The sequence below is a fragment of the Scylla paramamosain genome, chromosome 42 (genome assembly GCF_035594125.1).
Source record: "Scylla paramamosain isolate STU-SP2022 chromosome 42, ASM3559412v1, whole genome shotgun sequence".
NCBI lineage: Eukaryota > Metazoa > Arthropoda > Malacostraca > Decapoda > Portunidae > Scylla > Scylla paramamosain.
In genome coordinates, this window is record NC_087192.1 from 5,090,858 (window position 1) to 5,118,006 (window position 27,149).

Sequence of the window (27,149 nt, forward strand, 5' to 3'; positions counted from 1 at the left end):
CTCTCTCTCTCTCTCTCTCTCTCTCTCTCTCTCTCTCTCTCTGATATGTGGCGAGATTAACAGTTACTGCATAAATTCAGTGTGAGGAGCGCTGATACGCATGCGCAGAACAATAACTCGAAATTTGTGCATAGGCAACTTGTGCATGGACATGCATTCCTAAAGCAGCTTGAGTATTTTGCGCACGTGAAGGGATGCGCAAACCAGCAACGACGCTTTGTACCTGGATAACTCGTGCATGTGACGCAAGCGCCAAGGATATGCAGTATTTTCTTTCTTTCATGAATAATCAACTAAGTTAGCTCATCATACCTAATGCTAATATTAAATAGTACTTCATGGTTCACCCTCAACTCGGACCATTGCCTACTCGGACCATTGCCAACTCGGACCGTGCTGCCATCAACTCGAATCACAATAGTGGATTAACTTGGACCAGATCCAGATAACAATAAATAGAACAAAAAGGTAAAAATAAAAGCTTCAAGACAATAAAATTCACGCATCCAAGAAATTGTTTGCAGGTTGAGACGATGGTCCGAGTTGGTATTTCATAATGGTCCGAGTAGGAGACGATACGAGTTGGATCTACCCGCACTTAATCAAACTAATAATTATACCTGCTGGACTGTGCCGAGCTTCTTCAGAGTGACTCACTGAAAACTAAATTGCCAGTTTTCAGTGTGTCACCCAGCACAGGCTTACCAAATTAACTACTGGTATTGTGCACATCTCTGTCGGTGCGGCTTTCATACAGTTAAAGTGAAAAACAACAATTGGTCAACTTGTAGAAGTATGCAGGAAAACAATAGTGATAAGTAAAAATTAATAAATTAAATGCTCCTGTGGGTGACAGCTGCCAGTGAACCGCATGTCCATAGGCTTTAGAATTACTGTCCTTGTGTGCATTGTCTGTAATATATTCAACTAACCTTGGCAGGGTTTCCTAGTCACATTAACCCAGAATAATGGCATGGGCGAGGGTGGTACTCCGCGGCAGATAGCCAGATACCGCGCCGGGCCGAGGAGTGAGGCTTCGAACACGTATGTGAAAGAAGTATCGTTATTTACAGAAAGTAATACTAAAACAAGCATACAATAATCAACATATCTGAAAACTATTTGAATTAGTGTAATTAGACTTTGAAGACATGATCACAGACACGAGATCAAAAGTACGAAAAAAAAAAAAATAGGCAAGGAAGCGAAAAGTAAATCCCAATCTGCAACCAAAAATACCAGCTTTTATAGATAATACTGAACCTGAGTTGGGAGTCGTCCAGTGAACACTATAGTTGAACCCTTTTGTAATAATTATCTCATTCACACATCTGCAGGGAAAAGAAAAAAAAAATTTTGGTAATGTGTGAATTCGGCTCAAACACAAGCTATCTCCTAGACAAAAAACGTGATCTAAAAAGAAAAAGTAAGGAACTTAAAATACATACGCAAAAATTCATGTTACTAGGAAAAGCCGATAAACTACACAAAAACTACACGAACAGCTGTGCTGTAGTGGTGGTACCGGTGTAGTGGTCCGCTCTGGTTGACATAACAAGCTCAAGCTCAAGGATTGTATTGAAGCATGTAAGTAGGTAGTATTATATTGTTCTTACTAGTTATTCATCCATAAAGTCTACCTAGCAATTAATTCTAAAGGAGAGAACGTGGGGACCAGGTGTTGGGAGTAGGTGGTGCCTCATCTGTGATGCCCACACGCCCTCGCCCAACACTCAAAGGCAAGAGAGTCCACCTGCAGCTAGCTAATCTGTATATTGTAGCAGATTTCGATACTGAGAATCATCAACACTCCACGACTTTGTTGTTTTCTTAACTAAACCTTCACAGCATTATTTCATGAATTGAAAAATCTCTGGTAGTCCAACTAGAGATGCAATAGTTAGCATAAATGTGTTTTGTAATAGTTTACTTAATCCCTGTTATTTGCATATCTTTTCAGATATACATGAAGTCTTGTGTCTTTTCAATGTAATAGGGATTTATTACTGGTATGTCCCTTGGTGAAACTTTGGTGCTTACCACTATATAGCAGTTACATAAAGATTTAATCTGATAGGCACCATGCAGAAAATACTGCTTATTTCATTTATTTATTTATTTATTTATTTTATTTATTTATTTTTTTTATTTATTATTATTTTTTTGTTTGTTTCATGGCATCTTCACTTTGCAGAGTTGAGCTTTACAGGTAGTCCATCATGTCTGTGACTCAAGTCAGCCGGCTTTTACCTGTGAGGAATCCAATCATAACAGCTGTGAGAACCAGGACAAGAACTCCTAACATAAGTAGGCCAGCAGTGCCCCATTTCACACGTGCTGTGGTCCTTGAGCTGATAAAACCCATCTACAAGAAGAAAGATGAGAGCATCCACCCAAGGGAAAAGTGCAGGAGGAGGCTAAAGGCTATTGAGGGAGAGACGAAGCAGGTAACCATGAGGGGCATCTTTATGCCCCTGGCCTGTTTTATTAGAAAAAAAATCTATATTATGATCAGTCTTCTAGGGAACTTAGTGGATTTCCAGTAAACCACATTCCGTTAATTTCTGATAGATGTAATGTTTTGTATCTACCATGTAGTATTTACCATCTAGTGATTGAGTGTACAGAGACTCCAAAATTACTTTGGGACCTGATAATCTTTACTTTCTTAACATTTAAGAGATTGCTTTCCATCCTCCCAGTTGTGATTTGTTCCTCAGTTTCAGCCAAAGTTTTCATAGATAAAGATTCATTTCACCTTTAGATCAATCATGAAAGAGACAGAAGACCTTCAGTCAACAAGTGATTTTGCTGGAAAAATCCAAATCTAATAGGTCAGCCACCAGCTGCCATTCCAGGGGCACACTGCCACTACCAGACCCATTCTGTGTATTTTTTGCTTTAGATCCATGTCGTATACCTTCATGCACAGTCTAACTGCCACTTGAAATGTCCTCATGGTCATACAGTTAAGGACATTTACAAATTAGATAAACCAAACCTCCCTCTGCTGCCCTTTGTATATTCCTAACTAATACTGGGCTATTTCAGTCAGTTCTAAACTTGCTGACCCGATTCAGCTATTTAAATACTTGGAATGACAAGATCTACACCATCAAATGAGATGAGATTGTATATCTGGAGGACTGTACTTAACAAGATAATGCTGAGAATTGTGGTTATACAGATGGGTATCTAAAGAAAACTTTAGGAGACCAAAATTAGGATATTTTCTAAAATAAAGCTAATTGATTTTCTGTGTAGTTGTATTAAGAGAATAGCTAGATCCTGACCAGAGTGTGACAGAATGAGGAAAAGACCAAGGAAAGCATTGTGAGATGGGTCAGGAAAGTGTTAGATCTTATGCACAAGGATTGAAATATCCATGAGAGAAATGTGTATGTGTAACAGAGTGAATAAATGCAATGTGTTCTGTAGGGATTGGCACACTAGTGAAATCAGAGACCTTAATATCTTTAATATGGGGCCTCTCTTAAACAACGCATATTAATTCCATTGAAAAAATTAGTTGTTATATAGTGTTTCAGATTTTTATTGGGTTTACTGTTAATACCTTTCAGTCTTGTGTTCTGAATGTGTTTTTTTTTTTATTATTGTATATTCAGGATGTATAGTTTGCAGTAATAAAACATGATAATTTATACAGCATCATGAGGTATTTAATAATCTTTTTTTTTTTTTTTTTAGGTTAACCCTTATGAGCAAATCCTAGCCAATGAATTCCGGGAGAAAATAGAAAATGCCAAGCTTGTCGCAATATTCCACATGCTTCCCACAACAGAAGCAGGGCTGACTGCAGCTCGATTGCAGCTCATCAAGCTTGATTTGAGATACGTAAAACATAATAATACGGTATGACTGACAACTGCTTTCTTGTAATTGATTTTACATCTTTACATGAAATTCCATGCAATTATATAGTGTTAGAATACATGGCCTTGTAAGAAACTTGTGGCAAAAGATCAAATGTCTAAAGTTTTTCATATTTCTTACATTGAATATGTTTGCATTTCAGATTATGAGACTTGCTTTCACTGGTACTAAACATGAGGCACTCTTAAGCCTGTATAAGTCCACCACTTGTACTTTTGTTGGTGATGAACTTGCTGTGGCGAAGGTAAGCAAGGGTAGCGAAGCAAAATGTTGTGGTGATCCTAATCATTGTCATAATTTTATCATGGTCCACTATAAAATTGATTCACAAAGCAAAATGTTGTAGTAATATTAATCTTTATGATCATTTACAATAGGTCACTATAGAGTTTTAATTTACAAAGCAAAATGTAGTGATGTTAATCATTATTATCATTTTACTATTTTCTATTTTACATAAAGATGTAATTTACAAAAGGAAATTTACACATGATTGAAGTTACATTCAAAGTAACTACATATTTTACCATTTTTTATGTGGTTTTTTATGTGGTAGATTTTGCATTACCACAAGGATTTCTTCTCATGCCAGTAGTTGTTTCCTGAAGATGGGGTAGCATCTGAAAAGAAGAACACTACGTATATTCCATTCTTCATTTGTTGCACCTAATCATTTCATTTTCCTAAACACAAATAATTTCACTAGTGCATCATTTCCTTCAACCTTTTTGGCAATGCCTTCTAACATAATGGATATTTGTTTTCTAGTTGCTGAAGATTCAGAAGAAGTTAAGCTGTCTAGTATTGCTTGGTGGTATTGTGGAAGGAAGGTTCATGAGTGTGAAGGACCTGGAGCACTATGCCAGCCTGCCATCTCTACATACCCTCCAGGCACAGCTTGTCAGCATCCTTGGCACCCCAGCCCAGCAACTCTCTCAAAATCTCTCTGCCAATCAGGTCTGTTTGCAACTCACAAGAAAAGTTTTAACTGTATAATGTAAAAATCCAGTGTATGCATTGTAATTATATTTTTTATGTAATGTTTCTTTTACTACAAATTACAGTTTAAGTTGGTGAAGTGGGACAGTCATACAATGAATGGTTTTCTCAGTTCTCTACAATATTTTCCTCAACAGTCTGTACCTAAATTTTGATATAATGTTTTTATCAGACTTCCCATCCATAGCCTGGCCTTTGCTTGAATACAGGTGTATATAATCATCATTTGATAGAATGTGATGAATGTAGTGTGCCAGATATGTTGTTCGTAAGAGAGGACGGTACAGTAGCCTAGTTTAAACACCATCACAGCACTAATGAAACCACGTGTCAAAATATAATGTGAAGTTTTCACTATAAGTACGTGCAGACAGCAAAATGTGACGTCATGCTCCATCAAATAGTGACCAAATCATATACACTTGTGCTCAGAGGTAGTCCAGTCAGAGGGTGAGTTGCCCAATATGAAAAAAAAAAAAAAAAAATCATAAATTGTTAGGAAGAATGTTTACCAAGAAAAGTTATCCAGGGCACCACTGCATCAACCTCACTGACTTCCACAGTGCTGTCTAACAACTGCATACATTACATAGGTATCCCGAGGCTACTGTATCATTTTATTTCTGTTAAAGGGGTGTTTTCTAATAAGAACTAATCTTACTGATACTGTTGCTGATTTACACACCTGTCTAAGATTCTTGTGTTGGTTCTAAATTAGTCTGATATCCTCAGATGGAGCTGTCTTCTGCCCTGTCTCGCTATGCTGATGACACAAAGCCTGAAGGTGACCCAAAGCCTGAGGGTGACTCCGAGGCCTCACCCAGCCCGTAGTTGGCAAGGTGAACTTAAAGCTTTGAATTGTACAGAAAGAATCACGTGTAATATAATGTAAGATTTTGTAATAAATATTAAATTAGAAATCCATTGAGAGGTCAGATGTGTTTCATTAGACCTGTGCATTATATTATATAGGGTTAATGTTTAGGTACTTTCAGCAACAAGTGAAGCAAATGTGTGTGAGGTTGTAATATTGTCATTGTTTCAGACCCTCTCCTATTTGTATTAAGAATTTGAGGAAAATAGCAATTAATACTATCATTGTCAAAGTGTGCAGTCCAGTCTTTTATTGTGTTTGTGTAATTCATGTAATTTATGGAATCTAAATGGAGGGCATTTCAGCAATGATCTTACAGATATTCACTTTCAATCTGCTTTTCCCTGAAATCACTATAGGAGACTTGCACCTGCTGAAGATCCCTAATTTAGATAAAGGAAGAGAAAAATGGTTCATCAGGAAATCTAGGATACACTGGATAAGAGTGAAGAATGTCTTCCCAGAAGGCCAGGAGGAAGAACCATTCTCTTGCTGAGGACCTTGAGATGATCAAGGGCCAAGTAGAGGAGTTAGTTTCTGTTTATTGGCCAAGATATGATTAATTCCTCACATGCTGGTGGAGAGCCACAGACTTTGTATTTATTACACTAAAGATTTCACTGATCACAGATTCTCCCACTTTTTTGTTTGATGTTTTGAGTATTTACTGCACATTAAAAGTTTGTATTATACATCAATGATATACACACTAGTGCAAGTGTCTGGGCCAGTAAAAGACAGCATGTAACAACATATGTTTTATCACTGAGATAAAACTTTCTCAAAACATACTGCAGGTGTGTACAGTACATGTTATGTAATGAAAAATGGGATCATACTTAAAATTAGCACAATAATCATGTTCTTGACTGAAAGGGATACGTTACACTATTAAGACTGCATTCTGGAAAAATTTGCACTTTTACATAAATCACCATGAAAGTTATGACATTATTCCTGTGACTATTCAAAGATCATTTTGGTTATATCCTTAGAAGTTTCTCTACAGCTTATGAACTGCTGCAGCATCATCATCCTCCATAAATAACATTTGTCCAGAAACCATAGGATTTGATTAAAAAATGACATATAAGAAAAAGCCTCAAGAGATACAAGTGTCATTACACAATCAGGCTGCATACCAAGGCTCATGGAAGTGAATCAGCCTGCCAGTATTTGTACTTCCAAAAGAGAAACTTCACCAAAGAATACATAACACAGACTAGAACATGTGCAACACAGGCAACAACATACAGCATATTCACATTGTCTTGCATATTCCAACATAGAACAATGTATTACCTTTGCATTTCTGACTACTCAAGTTCACCACAGTAAAAGTGAGGGTGTTAAGAGATACAGTGTAGTAATTCATGTACATACAAGCACAACAAAGGCTTTTCCTTGTTATAAATATAAATTACATGAAAATCAAACGAGCAGACAGCCAATTGAAAGGTTACACACTGGCAATCCTATGTATGTAGGTGATATACAACAATCTCTCATACAAAATGCATTTGATACATGGCACTGCAATACATCAAAGACAAAATACAAAAAGAAGATTAATTAATGTGTGATAACCTTCACTTACAAAATAGTATTTTGCATATTGTTATATCTGTACATATGTACACCAGCCAACATACTGGTTATAAATTAATTCAGGAACTTGCAATTACTGTCCCACCCTCATGGCACTGACTTCCCCACACCAATATGCCAACATCACCATACAAACAGATGCAACCATTACAACATGTACATAAATGTCTGTTTGCAAACCATAAAGTGAAACTTTATGGTTACTTTCCTGTGCTAACTAACAGATCACTTTTATTTTTCCTGTAGAAGCTGTACTAAGGGAAAGTTTCTACCATGTAAATAATTATGTAAAGTAATGACTAAGATGGTGAAAGTACAGTTTTTGTATCATATATATAATCTTTCTACATGTTAAACTCAGTCAAGTAATGATATTTGCTTTTGTCATAGTCCATGTAAGATTGTAAAAAAAATGTGACTGTGGTTCCTTTTAAGTTTGTACACTAGTGAAAATTTTGATGAGTTGTGTCTTTTCATGGAAAACAATGATCACAGCATTACAACTCAGGCAACCAGGGAAAAGTTATTAGGTAGGTATGTAATATTAATGTCTAGCTGACTTCTTTGAGCATTTCAATTATCTGCCTTCAGTTTCATTCAATAAAAAGACAATACCACTTTTAATAAAGATGAATGAAACTCACTTAAATATTCAAATCTGAGTACAATTCAGCTGAATTTGTTATGAACCCCTTGGCCTGTCTACATCCTGGTGAAGGGAGGATGGTATTTAGGTGTATTTTGCAAATAACTAATGTGTTCTAAACATTCTGTACCATTAACAAAAAACTTTCTCTGGTTTCCTATACAGCCTTGGTTACTGAGTGAGCAGTACTGGGACAAAAAGTTACAAGTTGAGAGTTACATGTCATATAGATGAGAAAAAGTTTTGAGCACTATGAAAAAAAAAAAATAAAATAAAATAAAAATGGAGATGAAACAAAATTTTGTTAAACTACATTTTCAATTTACAGAATAATCAAAGCCATCAATGAAGAAATAAAAGAAGAAAAGAGAAAATACAACCTACATACACAAATACATACAGCACAAAATGTCATAAAAGTACCTGGTGTGTCACAATGACATCTGTGGCAAAGTTCAGTACAGAAGCATGAAATGTGAGTACTTTTTGGAGTGCCAATCATGTTTTTAGGACTCCCATAAAACATGAGTGATTCACTATGGTAAATACATAAACCACCATGAAGAATTATCCTCCATACTACTGAAATACAGAATATTCTTGGCTGAAAGAAATCTATAAGTCATGAGCACCACAACTTAACACCCAAGCTGTGAATGTTTACAAAATCATCAAAATACAATAATTTTTACATTTTATAAATCCAAATAATCTATGTAAGGTCATGCATGCCAGTCTGACTTGATAAATGCCTGGCAAAGCACCATCCAACAGAGGTATTTGCAATTTGGTAAAAAAGCGATTTAAACATCATTATGTTTTAATCCACATGACTTCAAGCTCATTCTATATTTTCACTCATGTATCAAGTATGCTCAGAAGTATCCAATCTTATTTTCCTACAAATCAGTTGTAGCCAAGAGGCAAGAATGGTGGCAGCTGCAGCAGCAGACTTAACAATGAATGGCTGTATAACATGCTACATTTGTGATATTAAGTTGAAACACTTCTTAAGTTCAGCAGGCTTTTTTGGTAATAATGCCATGCCTTAGCCAATTTAAAGATGGCTAAACTTTGGTAAAGAGTGATTAGCATTTCAGTGTGGCATCAACAACCTGTAATCCATGTCACTGGCCAAGTGCACAATTTCATTTTGGAAGACAGTTGGTTGATCAACTAAGAAACTGTTGGGTACTAACAATGAGAATAGCTATGGTTCTGAACATGCAATTTTAAGATCAATTAGGCTTGTCAGAATGGTACTGAAATTTTTGGTGCCCAAGCTGTCTTTGCATGAACAGCAACAACTCCATTTTGATGTTATGCAAGATGTGTTGGAGTGTGTCAGTGGTGAACCTCACTTCTTGAGTGAACACCATGACCACTGGTGATGAATCCCAGGTGCACACATGCAACCCAAAGCTCAGTTGTCACTGGTGTGCCTCTGGCCAAGTAAGAAGCATATTCAAAGTAATGTTGATTTTCCTCTGACTGCCAGGGTGTTGTGCATGGTGTGCACCAAGCAGCCTACTTAGACAAGAGTTGGAGTCCAAAAGGTAAGACTCATTTTTCCCTGGCATAAGTTGGATACTTATTTTTAACAGACATTTCAAAACATGTTTTATGTACTTTCGATATCCATTTCCATAAAGGCTGTAAAAAAAAAAAAAAAAAAATATTGGTTAAAAGACAAGGTTAGCAGTAGATATTTATTTGTATTTCTTAAAAAAAATCTAATATACTTCTACATAAACTTTGGCACAGCAAACTTTACATATCGGTATTTATATAAAAATTATATTTTACATTATCTACAAAGCAATTTATTTTTGCAATGCACAAACTATATATGGGAAAATAAATAAACAAAAATAAATAAAAACCTAAAGCATGTATTGAGAAGATTACTTGTATTAAATAATTTGTAAACAGAACATTACATTTTCACACATCAGAACATCCTTGTTAATTGTGCTGACTAATGGCATACAGGTTTCTAATAAGACCACCCAACATTTGGCACATACATCTGATTTTGGTGCCTGCATCTCCACATCCTTTACTTCTCTGAGGGGGCCTGTGCTTCAATCTTCAGAGTTGTGCCCTATTATTTCAAATTCATTTTTGTCATACATGCATTTGTTTTCATTGTTGATAAGAAAGGAATATTGAAAAATTACTTTCAGTGCCAACTTACAACTCGTTTCATTCTCTAACTTCAGTGTATAGTTTTAAAATAACACAGTGAAGTTGTTTATGTTAAGCCTTAAGTAACAGAGCATCTGAGTGGTGACCTTCTGTCAGATGTGAAGTTCCTGTCAGTTCTGCATAGTACCCACTAAAACCATTACCACTGCAGTCATTATCTGCCCATATTCCACAGCAACTATGATGTTTCACATAAAAATGTGTTGAGATTCTGGCAGAAGACTTCTGTCTAGATAGTATTAGATGTACCTAACAAAAAACTTTGGCACAGGATATCAATAAATAAATTTTCTTAATAACTTATTCTTAAAATAACAAATCAACTTCATTATCATGTGATTACTTCTTACAAGAAAATGTACAGTTCTGGATTTCAATTAATGTCATGCATTTCTTCATAAAAATAGGATTGTCTTCAGTAAACCTTGAGAAAAATATTTTTGGTGTACCTGGATGCAGTTTTCCAGCAAATGTAGAAACATTTCCTCTGTAAGGAATCCACTATTTTCACACACTAAAGTTATGTGAACATAAAAGCATAAACTACAGTATGTATCACTGCAATGAATGATACAAAACCACTGCAGCTTTTCAACTCCTTTGATTTTAAATGACAAATTTGCCATATCAAAAACCATAACACGAGGCACGACTTAGTAATGAGTGAATGACACACACACATGTACACTTAAGCTTGCAATTTTGTGATACTCGTGTTCAAGGATGTGCAGTCCATTGCGCATTTTTTGATTAGAGAATCATTGCCATGAGTCTCCCAATAATTTTTTTTTTTTTTTTCTATACAGGAAGTCAACTCTAACAAAAACAATTAAGACAAAGAGGACCAGAATGTCATTACAAAAAGTCAATAATAAATACAGTGAGGATGGAATTACTATCCCCATTCTGACACCAGAGTGAAAGCTCTCCTCACTATGTCTTCTTTCTCTTGGCCATAATTTGATAATTTTCATTACAGCTTCATATGCTTTATTAAAAATGCTTATTTGATATGAATCAAGATTCTATTCTTTAAGTTTTGGGTTATTAGTTAGAAACAACATAATTGGATTAAGTTATTTTTAGTTGTTAATGTTATTTTTCTTCTTTGAAGTCTGTCTCATCCCCTCAAAATTCTAGTGTTATTAGTAATGTCAATAATATTCTGGTCTCATCATGCCATCCTTCTGTACCTTGGCTATGCTTCCTTCACCTGAGCCCCCACTTTCATGATTCATTGTACATTCTCAGTTACACCTATATCCATCCCAAAATCAGTAAAGTACCATAACAACAAAAGCTATCCTCTGTTTATTTTGGAGTTTTGATTTCTTGCTTCATTACCTCACCATATCCATGCAACACTAATTTACTAGCTAATTATTTCTTGCCATCTTTTCAATTCAGTTGCTGGACTCACAAGAGACTGAGACTAAAGAAAACTAGAACTCCACCATTCTGTAAACAGCCTTAGTGACTTGGAGAGCAATGCATCAAATTAAATATCCATCTGGTCACCATTTATCTTGATTTGGTGAGTATTCAAGTTTGTGCTCATTAGGTATATTTTGGCATTTTGCTTCTTGTCTTTATCCATTGAACTAAATATCTTGAGACTGTGTTCAGATAATTTAAATAGATAAAATATTTTTCATTAGCACTTAATCACCATCTCCACAGTTTTCTTGATACAAGTAATTTTTAACCATGGTCTCCTTCAGAGACCTGTGTCTAATTAACAGATCCCACACACTTAAATGATAATGTTATAAATCTCTAAAATTCCTCTTTTGATACCCCCTCCAAATTTGTGCCTATAAAAAAGGAGACAACACAGCTTGGATGTTCTACTTAAAAACCTCTATTTGTGGTGACAAGTTTTCTTGAGTCTATTATGCAAATCACATAATTTCACTTATAAAATGTTAAACTCTTAATTAAAATCCAAATAGCACATTGCACATGATCACAAGTCTGCAGATCACCCACATCCATCACCAGAGAATGATTTATATACATGCATAACAGAATCCATCCTGTTTCTTCTTAAATGATTTGGCTGAAAAATGTACCTTGCAATAAATGTTTACATCTACAAAGAATAAAGAAGGGAAAACTTTTGGAGTGAGTCTTTGGTAAAATGCAGATGGTTATCCAAGGAAGAGCACCAGAGTTGAAGCCAATTAGTTTGCTTCTGCTTGTTTATCTTACAATTAAGTCACCCTTAATATTATGACCACTCATCCAGTAAAATCTCCACAGTAGTTTACTTCAAAACATGCAAGTGAAAAAATATATTTCATTAGCATCAAACAAAAACTTCAATGTCACACATCACATTCATCAAAAGTAGATGTTAATGAAAAATGCTACTGAATCTGAATAACTTTCTATAAATATATTGTAGGTGCAGAATATTCAGTGTATATATGTATTCACTATGTATGTATGTGTGTATTCAGGCCTGTGTTCGGATTTGCGACTAGAATAAATTACTTAATTTTTCATTCGCAATGTTGCCTTATAGCCAGAGAAGGAACAATATAAAGCTTATAATTTTATAAGTGACTGCTCTAACCTTACATCACAAGAAGTGTTCAAGATAAGGTACAGCAATCATGAAAGAATTTTCCGTGACTAGTATCCAGGTAACACTTATTGAGATAACCATTAGTTTCTGAATATTTGAAGTAAGCCGTAATGCCCTTCAATGAAACCATTACACTCGACTGGACCACTTCCACACCACGAATCAGTCACTCCAAAAACTTCAGCACACTGACAGTAACATAAATTATCACTGAGAAAGACCATCAATGCCAAGAAAACTCCTAAGGCCACAAGTCTGACATTTTGCACTTGTCCGGGTGCATTCTTTTCATGTGGTTCTGGAGAAGGAATTTTCGGGTAAATGCGGTGGGACAAACCTTGCACTGGAAGGGTTTTTCTCCTGTGTGGAGGATGACATGTCGCTTCAGGTCTGTTGACCAGCCAAACCTTCTATTGCAGTAGCAGCAGACATACTTTCTTGCCTCATATTTCACGATGTCCACACCCTGGTTACTCTTTCCTTTTGGTTTCCCCACTATTTTTCTAATGGTGACCTTGTCCTCAGATGAGGCAGCTGAGTCAGCACTAAACTGCTCTGCGTGGCTGGAGCTGTTTGAGGCATCCAGGTTCTCATCCTCCATGGTCACAGCACACAGGCTGAGGGGGTCCATGACATCCTCGTCCCCGTCTCTCTCATCATCAATCACCATTCCTTCCTCCTCCTCTTCATCTAAGTCATCAACTTCCTCATCTTCATCCGTTCCCTGCTCTCTTGAATTCCCATTCTCACTGGTGGCATTGCTCTCATTGCCATTGGAGAGAGGCAGCGGCACCTCCAGGCCATTCATCCCAATGGATGGCTCTGTGGGGATGCCCAGCTTTGTTGTACTGTCTCCTCCATTCTTGCCTTTGGTATCTTTTGGCTGCAGGAGGTATAGCTTCACAACCTGAGATGCAGGAGAACCTTTAGGAACAGATGCTTGGGTGTTGGCGGTAGGTGGTGCATTCTTTAAGAGGGAGACCTTCTTGTTGACATCAATTTGTGGTACAATGGTGAGGATGTCTGGATTTTTCATGCCCTCCTTCTTAGAGTTACTGAGCTTGCTGCCCTCAACCTGTGGCAGGATGGTAAGGTTGTTGTTTGTGGTGAGATGAGTGGCAATAGGTCGGATGGTAGTGGTGGAGGTGGTAGTGCTGGTACCACTCTCAAGGGTACTGGGTAGAGAGGAGACAATACGTAGTGCAAGGTTTGAATTAATCATAACCAACCCATCCTTCTCCAGGATGCCATCCATTGAGCTTGGTGCTGTTTTCACTGGCAGTGGAGAGGGTGGCATCATTCTGATTGAAGGAGGAACTGTCTTGGATCTTGAAGGGAAGTTCTGTCCCACTGCAGTGAGGTTATCAACTGGAATTAAGGCAATGTGACTGGTGCCTGATGAAGACTTGGTTGTGGTGGATGCAATGGGCTGAACAGCAGCATGGGTGCCGGAGACCAGAGGTTGTATCTGGAGTCCTGACTGTGAGGAGGAGACAAGAGGTTGTATTTGTAGTGCTGATTGTGAGGAGCTCACTAAAGGTTGAATCTGTAGTGCTGACTGAGATGTGGACACAAGGGGTTGGATCTGCAGCGATGACTGGGATGATGACACAAGAGGCTGGATTTGGAGAGCTGACTGTGATGTCGACACCAGAGGCTGGATCTGAATTGCTGGCTGGGATGAAGAAAGGAGGGGCTGAATTTGGACTGCAGATTGTGAGGATGTTATGAGAGGTTTGATTTGTACTGCAGAGTGTGCTGATGCTGGTGCTTTGGGTTTGACATGGACCTGCTGAGATGAGCTGTCAGCCCTTATGGTGATCTTTGGGACAGATGATTGGGGTTTGACAGTCACAACATCTGCAGGCTTGTTGTTCTGTGCATGTATTGTTATCTGTGGTGTGGGGGAGCTGGATGCCCTTATCTTGGCCAGGTGGGGAGCAGCAGGTGTGACGGAGCCCTGACTGTCACTACTTATCTTGGGCAGGATGTTGATAAACTTGTCTTTCTTAAATGTAGAAGGGCCCTGGGACTTGGGTTTCAGCCTTGGGATAGGGACCTTGAGGATGACATCCCCATTGGTCCCCATGCCATCGTCTGCTTTGAGAATCTGGGTTGCCATTATCAGATCTTGTTTGCTGGCTGTGTCTACCTTCATTGCAGCATCAAGGGAAGGTGACATTGCTAATGACATCTCTGTGGAGGCAATGATTTTTTCTGTGTTTTTCTCACCTTCTGCAGCTTGAGATATAAAAAGGGAGACAGTTGGTTTGTCCCACGGAACAATAAGGTCTTGCAACAGGATTGGGGGCAAACAATTCTCCCGAGATCTTGCTCCGTGATATCCAAAGTGCCACAAGAGGGAACGCACAGTGCAGAATTGCATGGGACATTCTGGACACTTCAACGGAGTTTTGATGGCTGGAAGAAAAGAAAAAAAAAATCAAAATAAGACTAGGACACACACACAGTTCCAACAATAGAATTCAGAATACAGATCAATCTTGATATTTAATGTAAACTATATTAGATGAGGAAATTCTGATCTGCTATGCTGTTCTATAAGAATTATATATTGTCTGGATCAGCACTATACAAAATCAAATAAGACCAAGGTGATTTGGAAGCAAATTTGATATATTTTGATTTTTAAAAAGTGAAATAACAATTTTTACATTAAAAATCTATCCCTCTATCTCTCTGACACCCACTCATCACAGCCAACCTAACATACACAAAACTGCACAGGCCTTTAGTAGAACATGTTATCTCTGAACATGGCAGCTTTCAGAGTCAGGAGTGACATAAATGAGGTAACACAGGTTGCACATTTCACTATTTACCAGGAGGACGAGAGTTGATTTTGATGAGAGGAGGAATCTGTTTCTTCAGCTTAGTGGGAGTGGGTGAGGGGGAAGGTGTGCGTTGGTCTGCATCACTGTCACACCTTGTTTCCTTGCACAGCTCAGGGAATCTGGTGGAGTTCATCACAGACAGGCAGTCCTGGAGGTTGTCCTCCTTCCTCTCGTCTTGAGCTGTGGAGATCAATACTGAATGTTATTCTTGTTTTAACTGTATTATCACCACTTGGCCCATGCATAACAATATTATTTGCCATTGTGTGTGTGTGTGTATTTACCAACTCATATTTTACAGAACCTGAGTTACTCTCAAGTGATTCCTTCTCCACATTTGTATTTATCCAGTCTTTGTTTCAGTTGGTATAAACTCTGCTGATACAACCTTGCCATTTATTTTTTTTTCCAAGCTTTTGTGATTCTGTGGTGAAGATGTTTTCCTTCACATTGCTCAGCTTTCTCTCTCTTCCTAGTTTTATTGTATATCATCTTGTGTATTCAGATTTCCTTACTTCTCTTCACATTAGTCTCTCATTTATGTATTTCTTCCATCCCACATGGCAAGATGTAAATTGTCACCAAATCCTTTCCTCTTTCTCTTCTTTGCTTCTGTGTTGATAAATCTACTTCACTTCATCATCCTGCATAAGATAAGTCCCCCAGCTCTGTTACTACCTTGGCTATCATTCTCTCCATCCTTTCTTGTTTTCATGTGCAGGTGTCTGATGGCATGCTAATGGTAGCTTACAGGACTGTGTGGTTACATGTAACTAATTTGTTAAGTATTTTAATAATAAGCAAGCTGACCAATTAAATTGTCATGATATTTTTCAATAAAATAACACCCAATTTCAGCATTACCTTGTTTCCTGAGTTCATCGTCTTCCTCTGACTCAGCATTGCTTTCCTCATCTCCACCGTCATCATCTTCCTCCTTGATGACCAGCTCTCCCTCCTCATCTTCATCATCATCTATCTCCTCTTGGGTCTTCTCAGCAACCATACCTGAAATGATGACTTTGTGCATTATGGTTCCACTAACACAAAATAATGAACTGTAAAACAAGACAATGAATATACATTATATTTTTTATTTAAAATATAAACTTTGAAATTCCAGTTCAAGTAAATTTGATATTGACTCTAGGCCATTGTCCAATGCTTGTAAATATCCACTTGCTAAACACCCTTCCCTAAACATGTATGGGGATGGTGGCAGCACAATCTCAAGAATATTGTGATGTTTTCTTGGGAGAGGAGAAAGGAGACAAATGTTAGAGAAGATATGAAGGCAAAGTGTTGAAAATGACCATTAGAAATACTGAAAGGCACCACTTGCACTTCAATCTTAATGAATTTATGCAACATTTATAGAACCTCATCTGCTTATAATGATCAAGGGTTTCTTAAAAGTGAAGCTTGTTTGAGAGGCAAAAAAGATTTGTTATATCCAATACTCACTATATATGCATGAACACATACAGGCACACACAAACACGCACCTCTTGAGTTCAGTTCCAGTGCCACCACTTCCTGCCGCTCCTCCTGCTCTGCCTGCACGCCGGGAGACACCGAGTGGATGGTGAGTGTCTCTGTGCCCTCTGCCTCGCCACAGCCAGAGTCGAGCAGCTGAGCCAGGGCCACACTCAACGAAACGTGCTCCTCCTCTGCCACCTCGGCCACACCTGCCTTGCTACTCTCGCTGTCTGTGTTTTCGGCAGGCATGCTGTCGGACTTCATGGTCAAGCAGTCCGGAGTCATGCTACTTACACTCTCTGCCTGATCAGAAGTTTTAAGGTCTGTTGTGTTGTCATTATCTCCTGGGGCTTCAGCAGGGTCCTCATCACTCTTCTCACTCTTCTCCTGACTTTCATCCCTGCTCGCCTTCACATCTTTGTTCTCACTTTCTAGTCTAATATCAAGCTGAGCCTCACATGAGTCTGTGGTGTGTTGGTCCCCTTCTTTACTTCCCTCCTCTCCCTCGCCCTCCCCTTCTGAATGAACGGTCACATCCCCTACCCCCTCGCTGCCCCCATCTTCTGCCTCAATATCCGGGGCCTCGCTTTCTGTCCCAGTCTCCTCACTGGCACAATTAGTCTGCGAGGGACTCTGTTCAGTCACGGCTTCATCCTGCACCTCACAGTCCTGCTCCAGTCTGCTATAGGAGTGACCCAAAACATCCTCAAGGTTCCTGAACACCTGACCTGTACTTTGTGTGTTTCTGGTATTCACTTCACACTCGCCACTGACACTACTCGAGACATAGGAGCCTTCGTTCCCAAAGTCTGGGATGACCTCCTCTATGACTGCTTTGGTTAGACATATTTCACCAGTGTCTAGTGTTTCTTCCTGCCCTCTGTCGCTTCTAGAAGGATTACTGCTTAAAGTTCTCGAGGAAGTATCTTTCAAACTGACCACAGCCTCAGCCAGGAGGGGAAGCCCTGTCCGCACGATGTTTTCAGAGCTGTCCACATGATCACTGGTACCACTGTCACTATTCCCACTACTGGTGCTGTTTTCACTGCATTCCTTCTTGGAGTTCAGTGTTCTTTCTGGCAAGCTGACGCCATCATCCACTCCTGCATCATCCTCCACATCACTGACACTTGTAGTTTCTGCCATTTCCACGACTTCACTACCACTCTCGCTCACGTCCTCCACTTCGTCACCCACATTCTGCATCCCCTCTTTCTTCTTAATCTTTCTTCTAGCATTCCCTGTTTCCTCTGTCATAACAAGGCCTCTTTTGGCGTCTGGTGAGGCCTTGCTCTTGCTAGGGGGTTTGCTTTGCACTGTGCTTTGTACCTTCTTTTCCCTGTCCTTCCGGGATGACTTAGGCTGAATAGTCTTCTCTTTGATGCTAGGCACAGGAGCCTTAGCCACTTTTTTTGGTATAGCCCACACCCTACGCTCAATGGTGGCTCTTCGTGAGGACCTCCGGAGAATGTTCCCTTCACTCTTGTCATCCTGAGGAAGATGAGAGAACTAAGTCACCCATCCCTCCTCCCCCATCCTCCACAACTTGCATCATCATGAGATCAGACACACAGAAGATGGCTCACCAGTCCCCTGGCTCGGTTTCTTTTAGTCACCTTTTGTAACATGTAAGGAATAGAGAGATACATTCTATGCTCCTTGACTGTATCATATTTAATATAAACTGTATTGTGGTGGTCAGCGTTGCTGCCACACCCTAATGCCCAAATGCTGTGACAAAATTATGTACAGAAAAATCTGCAAAAATAGATATGTAGTCTATCATATGAAAAATTTTACTTATATAAAATCTGGTGGCTAATACAATTTTAAGTGTTTTACAAAGAGATAGGAAGTGCAGTATGAATGACATTGCAATGCTCCACGGGAATGTGAGGGAAAGGGACTTATTATGTTATACAACACTTGTTAGTACTATTTCCAATTACTATTTTTTAAAGTTCCCTTATTGCCATCTCACCACTGGACACAACAACAACAGGTTGTTCAGCTAACACAACATTCTCCTCTCACTGGAACACAATACCACCTAAGTCCCTTCACTTTGTGCAAATTTTAAATAGAACATACACTCTAGAAAACTTTTTCACTACTAACACTTTAAGTAGCCCTTCATAACCCAATATTTCCCTACTCAATGCACCATTCAGGGAAAAAGAATGTTTACTGGTTCCCAAATGTATAATTTCAAATTTGAGCATCTTGACAAGTATGTAAAACATTCACCAATTAATTTTTTAAGGACTATGATCTATGAAATAAAAAAAATAAAAAAAAAGTTGGGCAATAACACAAGGATTTAGACTTGAAAAATAATGGAAGGAGATGAAGGATATGTAAGGCACATGTTACTGTACTTTGCTGGTGCGTGTGTTCGAGGCCACATCCTCCTTGTGCAGGCGAGACACTGGGCTGGCACTGCTCACGAGGCCAGGGCGGGACCTTCCAACCCCACTTGGAGAGTCACTCACTTTGCACTTCATCTTCTCTGAAAGAAGTAAAACAGAGAAATGTGATGCAAGTGACAAATGGTATTGCAGAGAATGACAAGAGTTTAAATTTATGAGGAGTCACACTGGCACCACTTAGGACACATGAGTAAGACAAGATAAGTAAAGGACACAGCAAGGCCAGATAAGAAGGATTTATGCTGTGATCATATCAACAACTGCTGCTCAATGGCTGATTAGGAGTGTTTCTGCACCTTGCCATATGACACTTTAATGCCACAAAAGTAAAGCCAGCAGTTCACACACCAACCCACATCAGTAAGGTGCTGTGGATTACTGCCAGCCACAACAAGCTGGGGCATATTTTGAGGACACATATTCCCAAGAGACCCAGGCAAGGCTACTTCACTACCCAAACATGCCAGGCAACTCTGTGTGCTCCTTGCAGTTGGACTAAGGGCCCCAAACAAGGCTACCCCACCCCACACACCCCACCACAACATCACAGCAGTGCTCCTCACAGTTGTACTTAGTTACCACACACCCAGAGGAATACAGCTGCATACAAATCAACACCGTACATGTAGATCTCTATCACTACTTAGAGAAACACAACGGGCCACTCTGTCAGGACTTACAGATGAAAGATAATGCAAGGAAATGTTTTCTCATCAACATCTAATTTCCCTCAATCACTCACACTGCAGTAATCTTGCACCACTCCTCCCTTGAACTTCTATTCATGGCTGCAGTGCTAATGAACTTACTACTTGCATGCATATTCCATTACCAGTGTTACTATTTGCTGCCACTGCTATTATCTGTCAACACTACTAATGCTGGAGTTAATTACTATCTTCACTCTTCCATGTCTTTCACTCATAAGCACTGAAATTCTTCCTAATACTACATTCCCAGCTACCTAAAACTTGGACTGTTACAAGACAAGAGCAATAAACAGTATCTGGAGGTTTTCTTCAATTCACTGTTTGGAAAGGGACAGCTAAGCAAACTATTATTATCAGCATTATCAATTCCCTATTTATACTGTCACTGTAACCCTTAGCATGCCTTCTGAACACTCAAAAAAGGTAAATAAAAGAAAGGTTACCCTATCTATCCCTTATCAGATGAGTGGTGTCAGTGAGTGCCAAGGTGCCTCAGTACACAGGATCACGCGCATAGCCACCGACACATGACAATATTAACATGACATATCTACACGGGAAGGGTCGGACAAGTGGCAGGAAGCGAACACGTCATCAATGGTCAAATATTCATGTCCTTAATAGGCGAGCAGCGTGCCTCCTTGCCTGCCTGGTACCGAAACCAACATTGGTACGCTGGCCGCTACACGGGTACAGGTGTGGTGATGCCCTCAGGTGTACACAGCAGGTCACAAGTAATGCTGCGTGCTCCATACCATCCCACCGTGACCTGTCCGCTGTCTCCCCGCTGACCCTGTTTGGCCCAGCCTGCACCTCACTTCAAAAACACCCTTATCCCTTACCTATTTCCACTCCCATCCATCTAGAAACCTTCCTTAGTGATAGCAGTCTATGTCCTAATAAAGAACCAGTCATGTGGCACTCGGTGAATTGTTTTCCTGCTTTTTTTTCACCTTTGTTTACATGCCCGAGCCCCGCACACCCTCCCAGTCTGCCCTTATCCAAGCATCTTTCCCGCCTGTACACAAGTCTCAACAGCAATTATGGCATTTATTCTATAAGCTGGCATCATTTACTTGCCTGTTCCGGAGAGACAGACATCGGGGCTTCACATTGTGAGGGCGCCTGTCGCTAAGGAGGACCTTCGAACACCCTCACGGCGGCCATTTTTAGTGCCGCTGAAAACCTGGAGGGCGGCGACCAGGCGGTGGGATTCCGTTTCTCGCACGGCTGTGGCTAAGGCTGAAAATAATCCATATAACCTCGCAATTACAACCTTTTTATTCCATTTGAACTCCCTGTTTTACTTTACTGTTTTGCATTTGAGGTATTGAAGGGATACTGAAAAAGTTTGGGAAGGTTTGTGGTATGTTAAAAGGTAAATGGACCGAAATTGCGCATTTTACCGGTTTTTATCGCGTCACAACACAGTGGGCGGAGTGCGCAGGCGCCGGCGGCCATGTTGTCTCCGCGTGACCATAACACTGTGGTGCCTCGCGTTGCTGTCACGAAACGCTAGATTATACAGTCTACGCCAGAACTGTGAGTATGCCGTCCAGTTTGCGTAAAACTTAAGTATCTTGTGGAAGTAAGTGGGTCTTTGTAGAGTCCCATCCCAGTCTGGTACACGTATATGAGGGGACAGAACGCGAATCCGCCATTGGTAGTCCGAAATAGTTCCTTCAACGCATTTTGCTCATGATAGGAGTCGCTGCCCAGGGTACTAGGCGAGGCTAGCGGTGTGTTACAGGCAGAGGTGCAAGCAGGGGGTGGTGACACAGGGCGCCGTGCTTCCTGCAACCCGGTGCCAGCAGCTGTGATGGCGGCGGCATCACAATGTGGTTGCCGACTTCTGCCATCTTGAATGTCACATGTTTGGGAAGTTGTGGTTTTTAAACGACATTGCCTCTTAAATAAAGTATATGGAGTGTTTGTTTATAGATAACCAGTAACTGTGTATTTGTAAGGTTAAGGCGAAAGATTAGTAAAGGCATCAAGAGAGCAAACCACCTAGCGTGTTTAGCCTAAGTGTAGGCAACCTGGCCATCGAGGACCGCTGGTTAGACGTGGCTGTTAGGTGTTGATCGCGGCGCCATGCAGGAGTACCAGCGTGTGGAGTGCCAGGCCTGCCAAACTGCAAGGTGAGGGTTTAGCTGGCCCCAGTGCATGTTGGGAGTGATTAGGATGGCTGTGGGGGAGGGAACCTATGCCAGTTATGTTGTTGGCCTGGGTTTGTTAATGATTGTCAAGTAATTAAAGACATTTCTACCCATACTTAAGTTAATCTCACCTGTAAAGTAGTTAATTAAGACTTATTGCAGAGTTGTTAACCTTGTCATATTTAACGATGCTTAACTACATGACACATTGTTAAACTTAAGGAGCCTGGCTTTATTGGTAGCTGTTAAGTCATTATAAATGTTTCTACCTATACCGTTATTAACCTTACCTTTTAAATGCTAATTATTTAAGACTATTTAGGATATTGTTAACCTTATTTAACTTAACTATTTTTCTACCTGTACTGTTGTTAACCTTACCTTTTAATTTTAAGTACTAGGCCTGCTTGATTGAAACTATTATTATACTTAACGACTCTGATCCAGGTGTCATGTTGTCGAGCTGCCACTCCCTCGTTCAGGCACAGGTAGGGGACATATACATCCTTTAATAGAAACGACATCACAAAGCCAGTCAAAACCACTACTTGTACAGATATTGTGAGAATTAACTCGTCCAACAGTTGGTAATTTGCTTGTTACTGTAGATATTTCCAAATTGGTTATGTTAGAGTTATGTATTTTGTCATCAATATGTTAGGTCAGGCTTAGTGTTGAATTGAAGGGTTAGCAAGACGATAGCCTTCCAACAACTGTCACGACTCAGTTTGGGCACCAGAAATTATCTAACCTCATGAATTAGCTTCTTGTCTCTTATTGTTTTCAGCTTCTCTCTCTTCACTACATCATTGCATCTCTCTCTCTCTCTCTCTCTCTCTCTCTCTCTCTCTCTCTCTCTCTCTCTCTCTCTCTCTCTCTCTCTCTCTCTCTCTCTCTCTCTCTCTCTCTCATTCCAATTGCTCTTTTGACTTTGCTAGCTTGTTGTCTTCTGCCACTCTCAGAGCCTCACTTCACAGGACACTGCTTGCTCTTATCTCCTATTCTGCCCATCTCCCTAATGCAAGAATCAGCCAGTATTTTCAACCTTTCATCTGTTTTATTTTGTCCATCTCCCTAATGCAAGAGTCGGCCAGTATTCTCAACCTTTCATCTGTTTTATTTTGTCCATCTCAGTCTTTCATTCCTGTCTGTGACTTAAACTTTTTCAAGAGAGAAAATTCATCAAAATCATCATCAAAAATTAAAGGATAAGTATCTTGAAATCTCCCTCTTGAAAGAGTTCAAGTCAAAGGAAGGAGGAAATACAGAAGCAGGTGGGGAGTTATAATTTACCAGGGAAATGGATGAGTGATTAAGAATATTGGTTAACTCTTGCATTAGAGAGGTGGACAGAATAGGAGCGAGAGAAAGAAGAAAGTCTTGTGCAGCGAAGCTATGTTACCACTCCAGGATACAGGTCTCTCCCAATAGTAAGAATGGCTTAAATTAGATACCATGCTGTGCAGGTTAGAGTGTCATGGCGGGCAGCTTGCATCATGAAAGGGAATAAAGCTAAATTTTTTCCAGGCAGCCAGGGTTTGAGGAAGAGGAGGAAGGTTCAGCAGTCCCTTGGTGCAAGGGATGAGGCTTCAAGAGTGTGGGTGGTGGAACTTTGGGCCAATACTGTTTCTTTTAGGCGGAGTCAGAACTTGGAGATAATGATTGGATGGCTACTTTTGTGATCTGCAAATTATGGTCAAGAAAATTGCAAATTTGAGGTTACACTCATATGTTGTGTTTAAATATATTTTTTTTCATTTATTGGAAACAATTTAAGTTCAGCTTAGTGATGGTACTGATGTCCAATGCCTTTGTTAGCACTGGATGTTTGTATTTCTCAGTTAATTCTTTATCATCAATGTATCTGACTCATCTGTAAGGGGAAAGGCTTCCTCTAATGGTTAGGGAGAGGAAGGATGGAGCATTAAACCTCATTGTTTGCCTACCATGCCTTGCCAGCTCAGAGCAGTTTGGCAGGATTACTGTTATATCATTTTTTTTTATTTATTTTTTTTTACTTATTTATTTTATTTTTTTTATATGTAAGAGGAGTCCTCACCAAGGGCAACAAAAAGATCTAGGTAAAAAGGGCCACTGAGTTGCTCGTCCCAAAAGATATTTCATCCAAAATTTGGATAAATATGTTGCAACCTCCCTGTTGAAAGAGTCTAGGTTATAGTAAGGAGGTAAAACAGAAACAGGCAGGGAGTTCTGGAATTTACTTGCTGGCTCATTTCTACTGGAGGAACAGGGACTGCAGTGTGATAGAAGACAACCTCAGGTTGTCTGTCTCCTGTTGGTGATTAACTGGATGGCTGGCTGGCAGGTTGTAAGGATTGCTTAAGAATGCCCATTAGAAAGTAAATCTCATTTTGTGTAATGATTCACTCCCATTTCCTTTAAGGTCATATTTAGTCTGTGAATGAAAGTAGTTATGAAATAGCATGACTGAGCCCAGCGAGCTTCCTCCTTGCTTTTGTTCTTTGTGTCCTGGCCAACACAAATCCAAAGTGCTGTTGGAAAGAAGGAAAACACTGGAAGCATGGCAGCCTTGTCAACAGCCATGGGGAGGAAGTAGCCATTTTGTGTCAACAGCAGCTTGCTTGTTAGGTGTGGCCTGGTGGTGCACCCTGGTGGCAGTTTGGTGATCTCAGGTATCAAGAGCATGGCAGGAGCCCTGGTGGACCAGGTGGTTAGAAAGGTAGATATTTCAACACAAGCAGAGGCTTGAGTGTTACAAATGTAAACACTGTGGTGGTGGTGGTTGTGAAATGAGAGGTGTGTGTTGTGTGCTCCAGTCTTCTGAAGGGTGAGGTAAGGCTGGGGATGGAAGTGTTAGTGAACTTCACTTTTTTATACATCAAAAAGGTGGACAGTCACTGATTTGTGATAAATATGTAGGTATGTGTGGCTGTGTGGAATTGGAATAGAGTTGTGCAGTGTACATGTGTGGGTGGCCCTTGAGGGATGTCCAGGGGAAGGACTTTGTGTCTATGGGGGGAAGAGGGGGAATGTCATGTTACAAGCCAGTGTGGGGGAGGTCAGGTTAGAGTGAGGATTTTATATATATATATATATATATATATATATATATATATATATATATATATATATATATATATATATATATATATATATTTCCATAAAGGCAGAATTATGACTCGCATTATTTATTCCTTTCCCCCATTCTCCTTAACATTCTCTCTCTCTCTCTCTCTCTCTCTCTCTCTCTCTCTCTCTCTCTCTCTCTCTCTCTCTCTCTCTCTCTCTCTCTCTCTCTCTCTCTCTCTCTCTCTCTCTCTCTCTCTCTCTGAACACTGAAAATTCACCTTTCCCATTAACAAAACACTCCAGCTCTTCACCAGTGCTTTATTAACCCCCGTCAGGGCCCCAGTGTTTTGAGCTCCTTAGGGCCCCTTGACATTCCCACCACAAGTCAGACTTTCCTTTAGTACAATTAATTTCAGTAATGTTACGATTGAAGTAATTAATGGAGGATGCTTTTGCAGACCCTTAGGGTTCACATTAAAAAAAGTTGTATGGGCCCTGAGGCTTCAGCCTGGTCAGTCTTATGGATAATGCAACACTGCTGTCACCTCATCCTTAAAACCATCTTGGAAAACACTTCCATGAAGAGTATTGTTAGATTTTACTATATTCCCCTCTCCTCTTAGTAAAAAGAACAGCAAGTTAAATTTTTCAGTTATCAACATTGTTTGCTATACAATTTTTGAAATATTTTTTAAGCATTTTTCTTGGCAAGCTTATAATAAAGGGAATCTTGGTGTGACATACAGTTAGGATAAGACTGCATGATCCAGGAACCTCACCAAGACAACTGAAGCTATTGTGCTGTGGTGTATTGTGTGGCAACAGACATGATTGGTGGTTAGACCCTTGTTAAAGAGGTTGTTATTAGTTAGGATGGATCAACTAGTTGTAGATGTGTTGGTGGTTTGCTTATAGGGTTGACAGGAGAGAGTTGGGGAGCCATTAAGTTATTTCAGAATGTTTGGCAAGTCAAACTCATCTTGCCTATCAAAGACTAAATCCCATTGTCTGAGTTATGTTTAGTCTGGGAGTTAGAGTTGCTGTAAAATAATATGACAGTTCATGGAATTTCCTCCATGCCTTTGTTCTTTGTGTCCTGGCCAACACAAATCCAAAGTGCTGTTGGAAAGAAGGAAAACACTGGAAGCATGGCAACCTTGTCAACAGCCATTGGGAGGGAGTAGCCATTTTGTGTCAACAACAGCTTGCTTGTTAGGTGTGGCCTGGTGGTGCACTCTGGTGGCAGTTTGGTGATCTTCTCAGGTATCAAGAGCATGGCAGGAGGCCTGGTGGTCCAGGTGGCTAGAAAGGCAGATATTTCAACACAAGCAGAGGCTTGAGTGTTACAAATGTAAACACTGTGGTGGTGGTGGTTGTGAAATGAGAGGTGTGTGTTGTGTTGTGTGCTCCAGTCTTCTGAAGGGTAAGGTAAGGATGGAGATAGAAGTGTTCATGGTGAACTTCACTTTTTCTACATCAAAAAGGTGGACAGTCACTCATGCACAAAAGATGTGTGGTAAATATGTATTCATGTGTTGCTGTGTGGAATTGGAGAGGAGTTGTACAGGGTGAGATGCATAGATGGCCCTTGAGGGATTTCAAGGGGAAGACCTGTGGGGGACATGTCATATTACAAGGGATCCTGTG

General features: G+C 39.7%; 3 protein-coding genes and 1 long non-coding RNA gene across 11 annotated transcripts in view; 2 read left to right on the forward strand and 2 right to left on the reverse strand.

The window, feature by feature from the left end:
• LOC135093189 (uncharacterized) overlaps positions 1-1,172 on the reverse strand; it is a 150,413-nt gene extending 149,241 nt beyond the window's left edge. The window contains exon 1 of the long non-coding RNA XR_010263255.1: positions 933-1,172. This is a non-coding gene — a long non-coding RNA (uncharacterized LOC135093189). The remainder of the gene's footprint in view (positions 1-932) is intronic.
• A 244-nt stretch (positions 1,173-1,416) lies between these two features.
• Positions 1,417-5,828, forward strand: LOC135093187 (large ribosomal subunit protein uL10m-like). 3 transcript variants are annotated; one of them, XM_063992164.1, is made up of 6 exons: positions 1,417-1,591; positions 2,195-2,447; positions 3,709-3,873; positions 4,037-4,138; positions 4,663-4,851; positions 5,626-5,828. In XM_063992164.1, exons 2-6 carry the CDS (start codon positions 2,220-2,222, stop codon positions 5,722-5,724), a joined length of 783 nt encoding a protein of 260 aa, XP_063848234.1. In that variant the 5' UTR covers positions 1,417-1,591; positions 2,195-2,219; the 3' UTR covers positions 5,725-5,828. The 3 variants fall into 3 exon arrangements, with proteins under 3 accessions (XP_063848234.1, XP_063848232.1, XP_063848233.1); XM_063992162.1 differs by having other exon boundaries at positions 1,422-1,587; XM_063992163.1 differs by lacking the exon at positions 1,417-1,591 and adding an exon at positions 1,598-1,739.
• A 684-nt stretch (positions 5,829-6,512) lies between these two features.
• On the reverse strand, positions 6,513-21,529 carry LOC135093185 (uncharacterized). Of its 2 annotated transcripts, none has more exons than XM_063992157.1 (6): positions 21,373-21,529; positions 19,532-19,662; positions 17,180-18,644; positions 16,539-16,682; positions 15,663-15,854; positions 6,513-15,240 (listed from the first exon to the last, which is right to left on the reverse strand). In XM_063992157.1, exons 2-6 carry the CDS (start codon positions 19,655-19,657, stop codon positions 13,061-13,063), a joined length of 4,107 nt encoding a protein of 1,368 aa, XP_063848227.1. In that variant the 5' UTR covers positions 19,658-19,662; positions 21,373-21,529; the 3' UTR covers positions 6,513-13,060. The 2 variants fall into 2 exon arrangements, with proteins under 2 accessions (XP_063848227.1, XP_063848228.1); XM_063992158.1 differs by lacking the exon at positions 21,373-21,529 and adding an exon at positions 20,736-20,853.
• A 177-nt stretch (positions 21,530-21,706) lies between these two features.
• Positions 21,707-27,149, forward strand: part of LOC135093183 (uncharacterized) — a 29,510-nt gene continuing 24,067 nt past the window's right edge. For 4 of the 5 annotated variants that reach the window (XM_063992152.1, XM_063992154.1, XM_063992155.1 and 1 more), the window contains exon 1: positions 21,707-21,834. The gene's annotated coding sequence lies outside the window, so the exon portion shown is untranslated. Of the gene's footprint in view, positions 21,835-25,011; positions 25,153-27,149 lie in introns of those variants that run through there. The other variant, XM_063992153.1, reaches the window with a different exon arrangement.

Excerpts from the sequence above, each read along its gene's own strand:
- LOC135093187 (XM_063992164.1), top strand. The coding sequence starts at position 2,220 with ATGTCTGTGACTCAAGTCAGCCGGCTTTTACCTGTGAGGAATCCAATC. Across the intron at positions 2,448-3,708 it reads TTGAGGGAGAGACGAAGCAG|GTTAACCCTTATGAGCAAAT; the intron begins GTAACCATGAGG and ends TTTTTTTTTTAG. Across the intron at positions 4,852-5,625 it reads AAAATCTCTCTGCCAATCAG|ATGGAGCTGTCTTCTGCCCT; the intron begins GTCTGTTTGCAA and ends TGATATCCTCAG.
- LOC135093185 (XM_063992157.1), bottom strand. The coding sequence starts at position 19,657 with ATGAAGTGCAAAGTGAGTGACTCTCCAAGTGGGGTTGGAAGGTCCCGC. Across the intron at positions 16,683-17,179 it reads ACTGGAACTGAACTCAAGAG|GTATGGTTGCTGAGAAGACC; the intron begins GTGCGTGTTTGT and ends TCATCATTTCAG. Across the intron at positions 15,855-16,538 it reads CGATGAACTCAGGAAACAAG|CTCAAGACGAGAGGAAGGAG; the intron begins GTAATGCTGAAA and ends TGATCTCCACAG.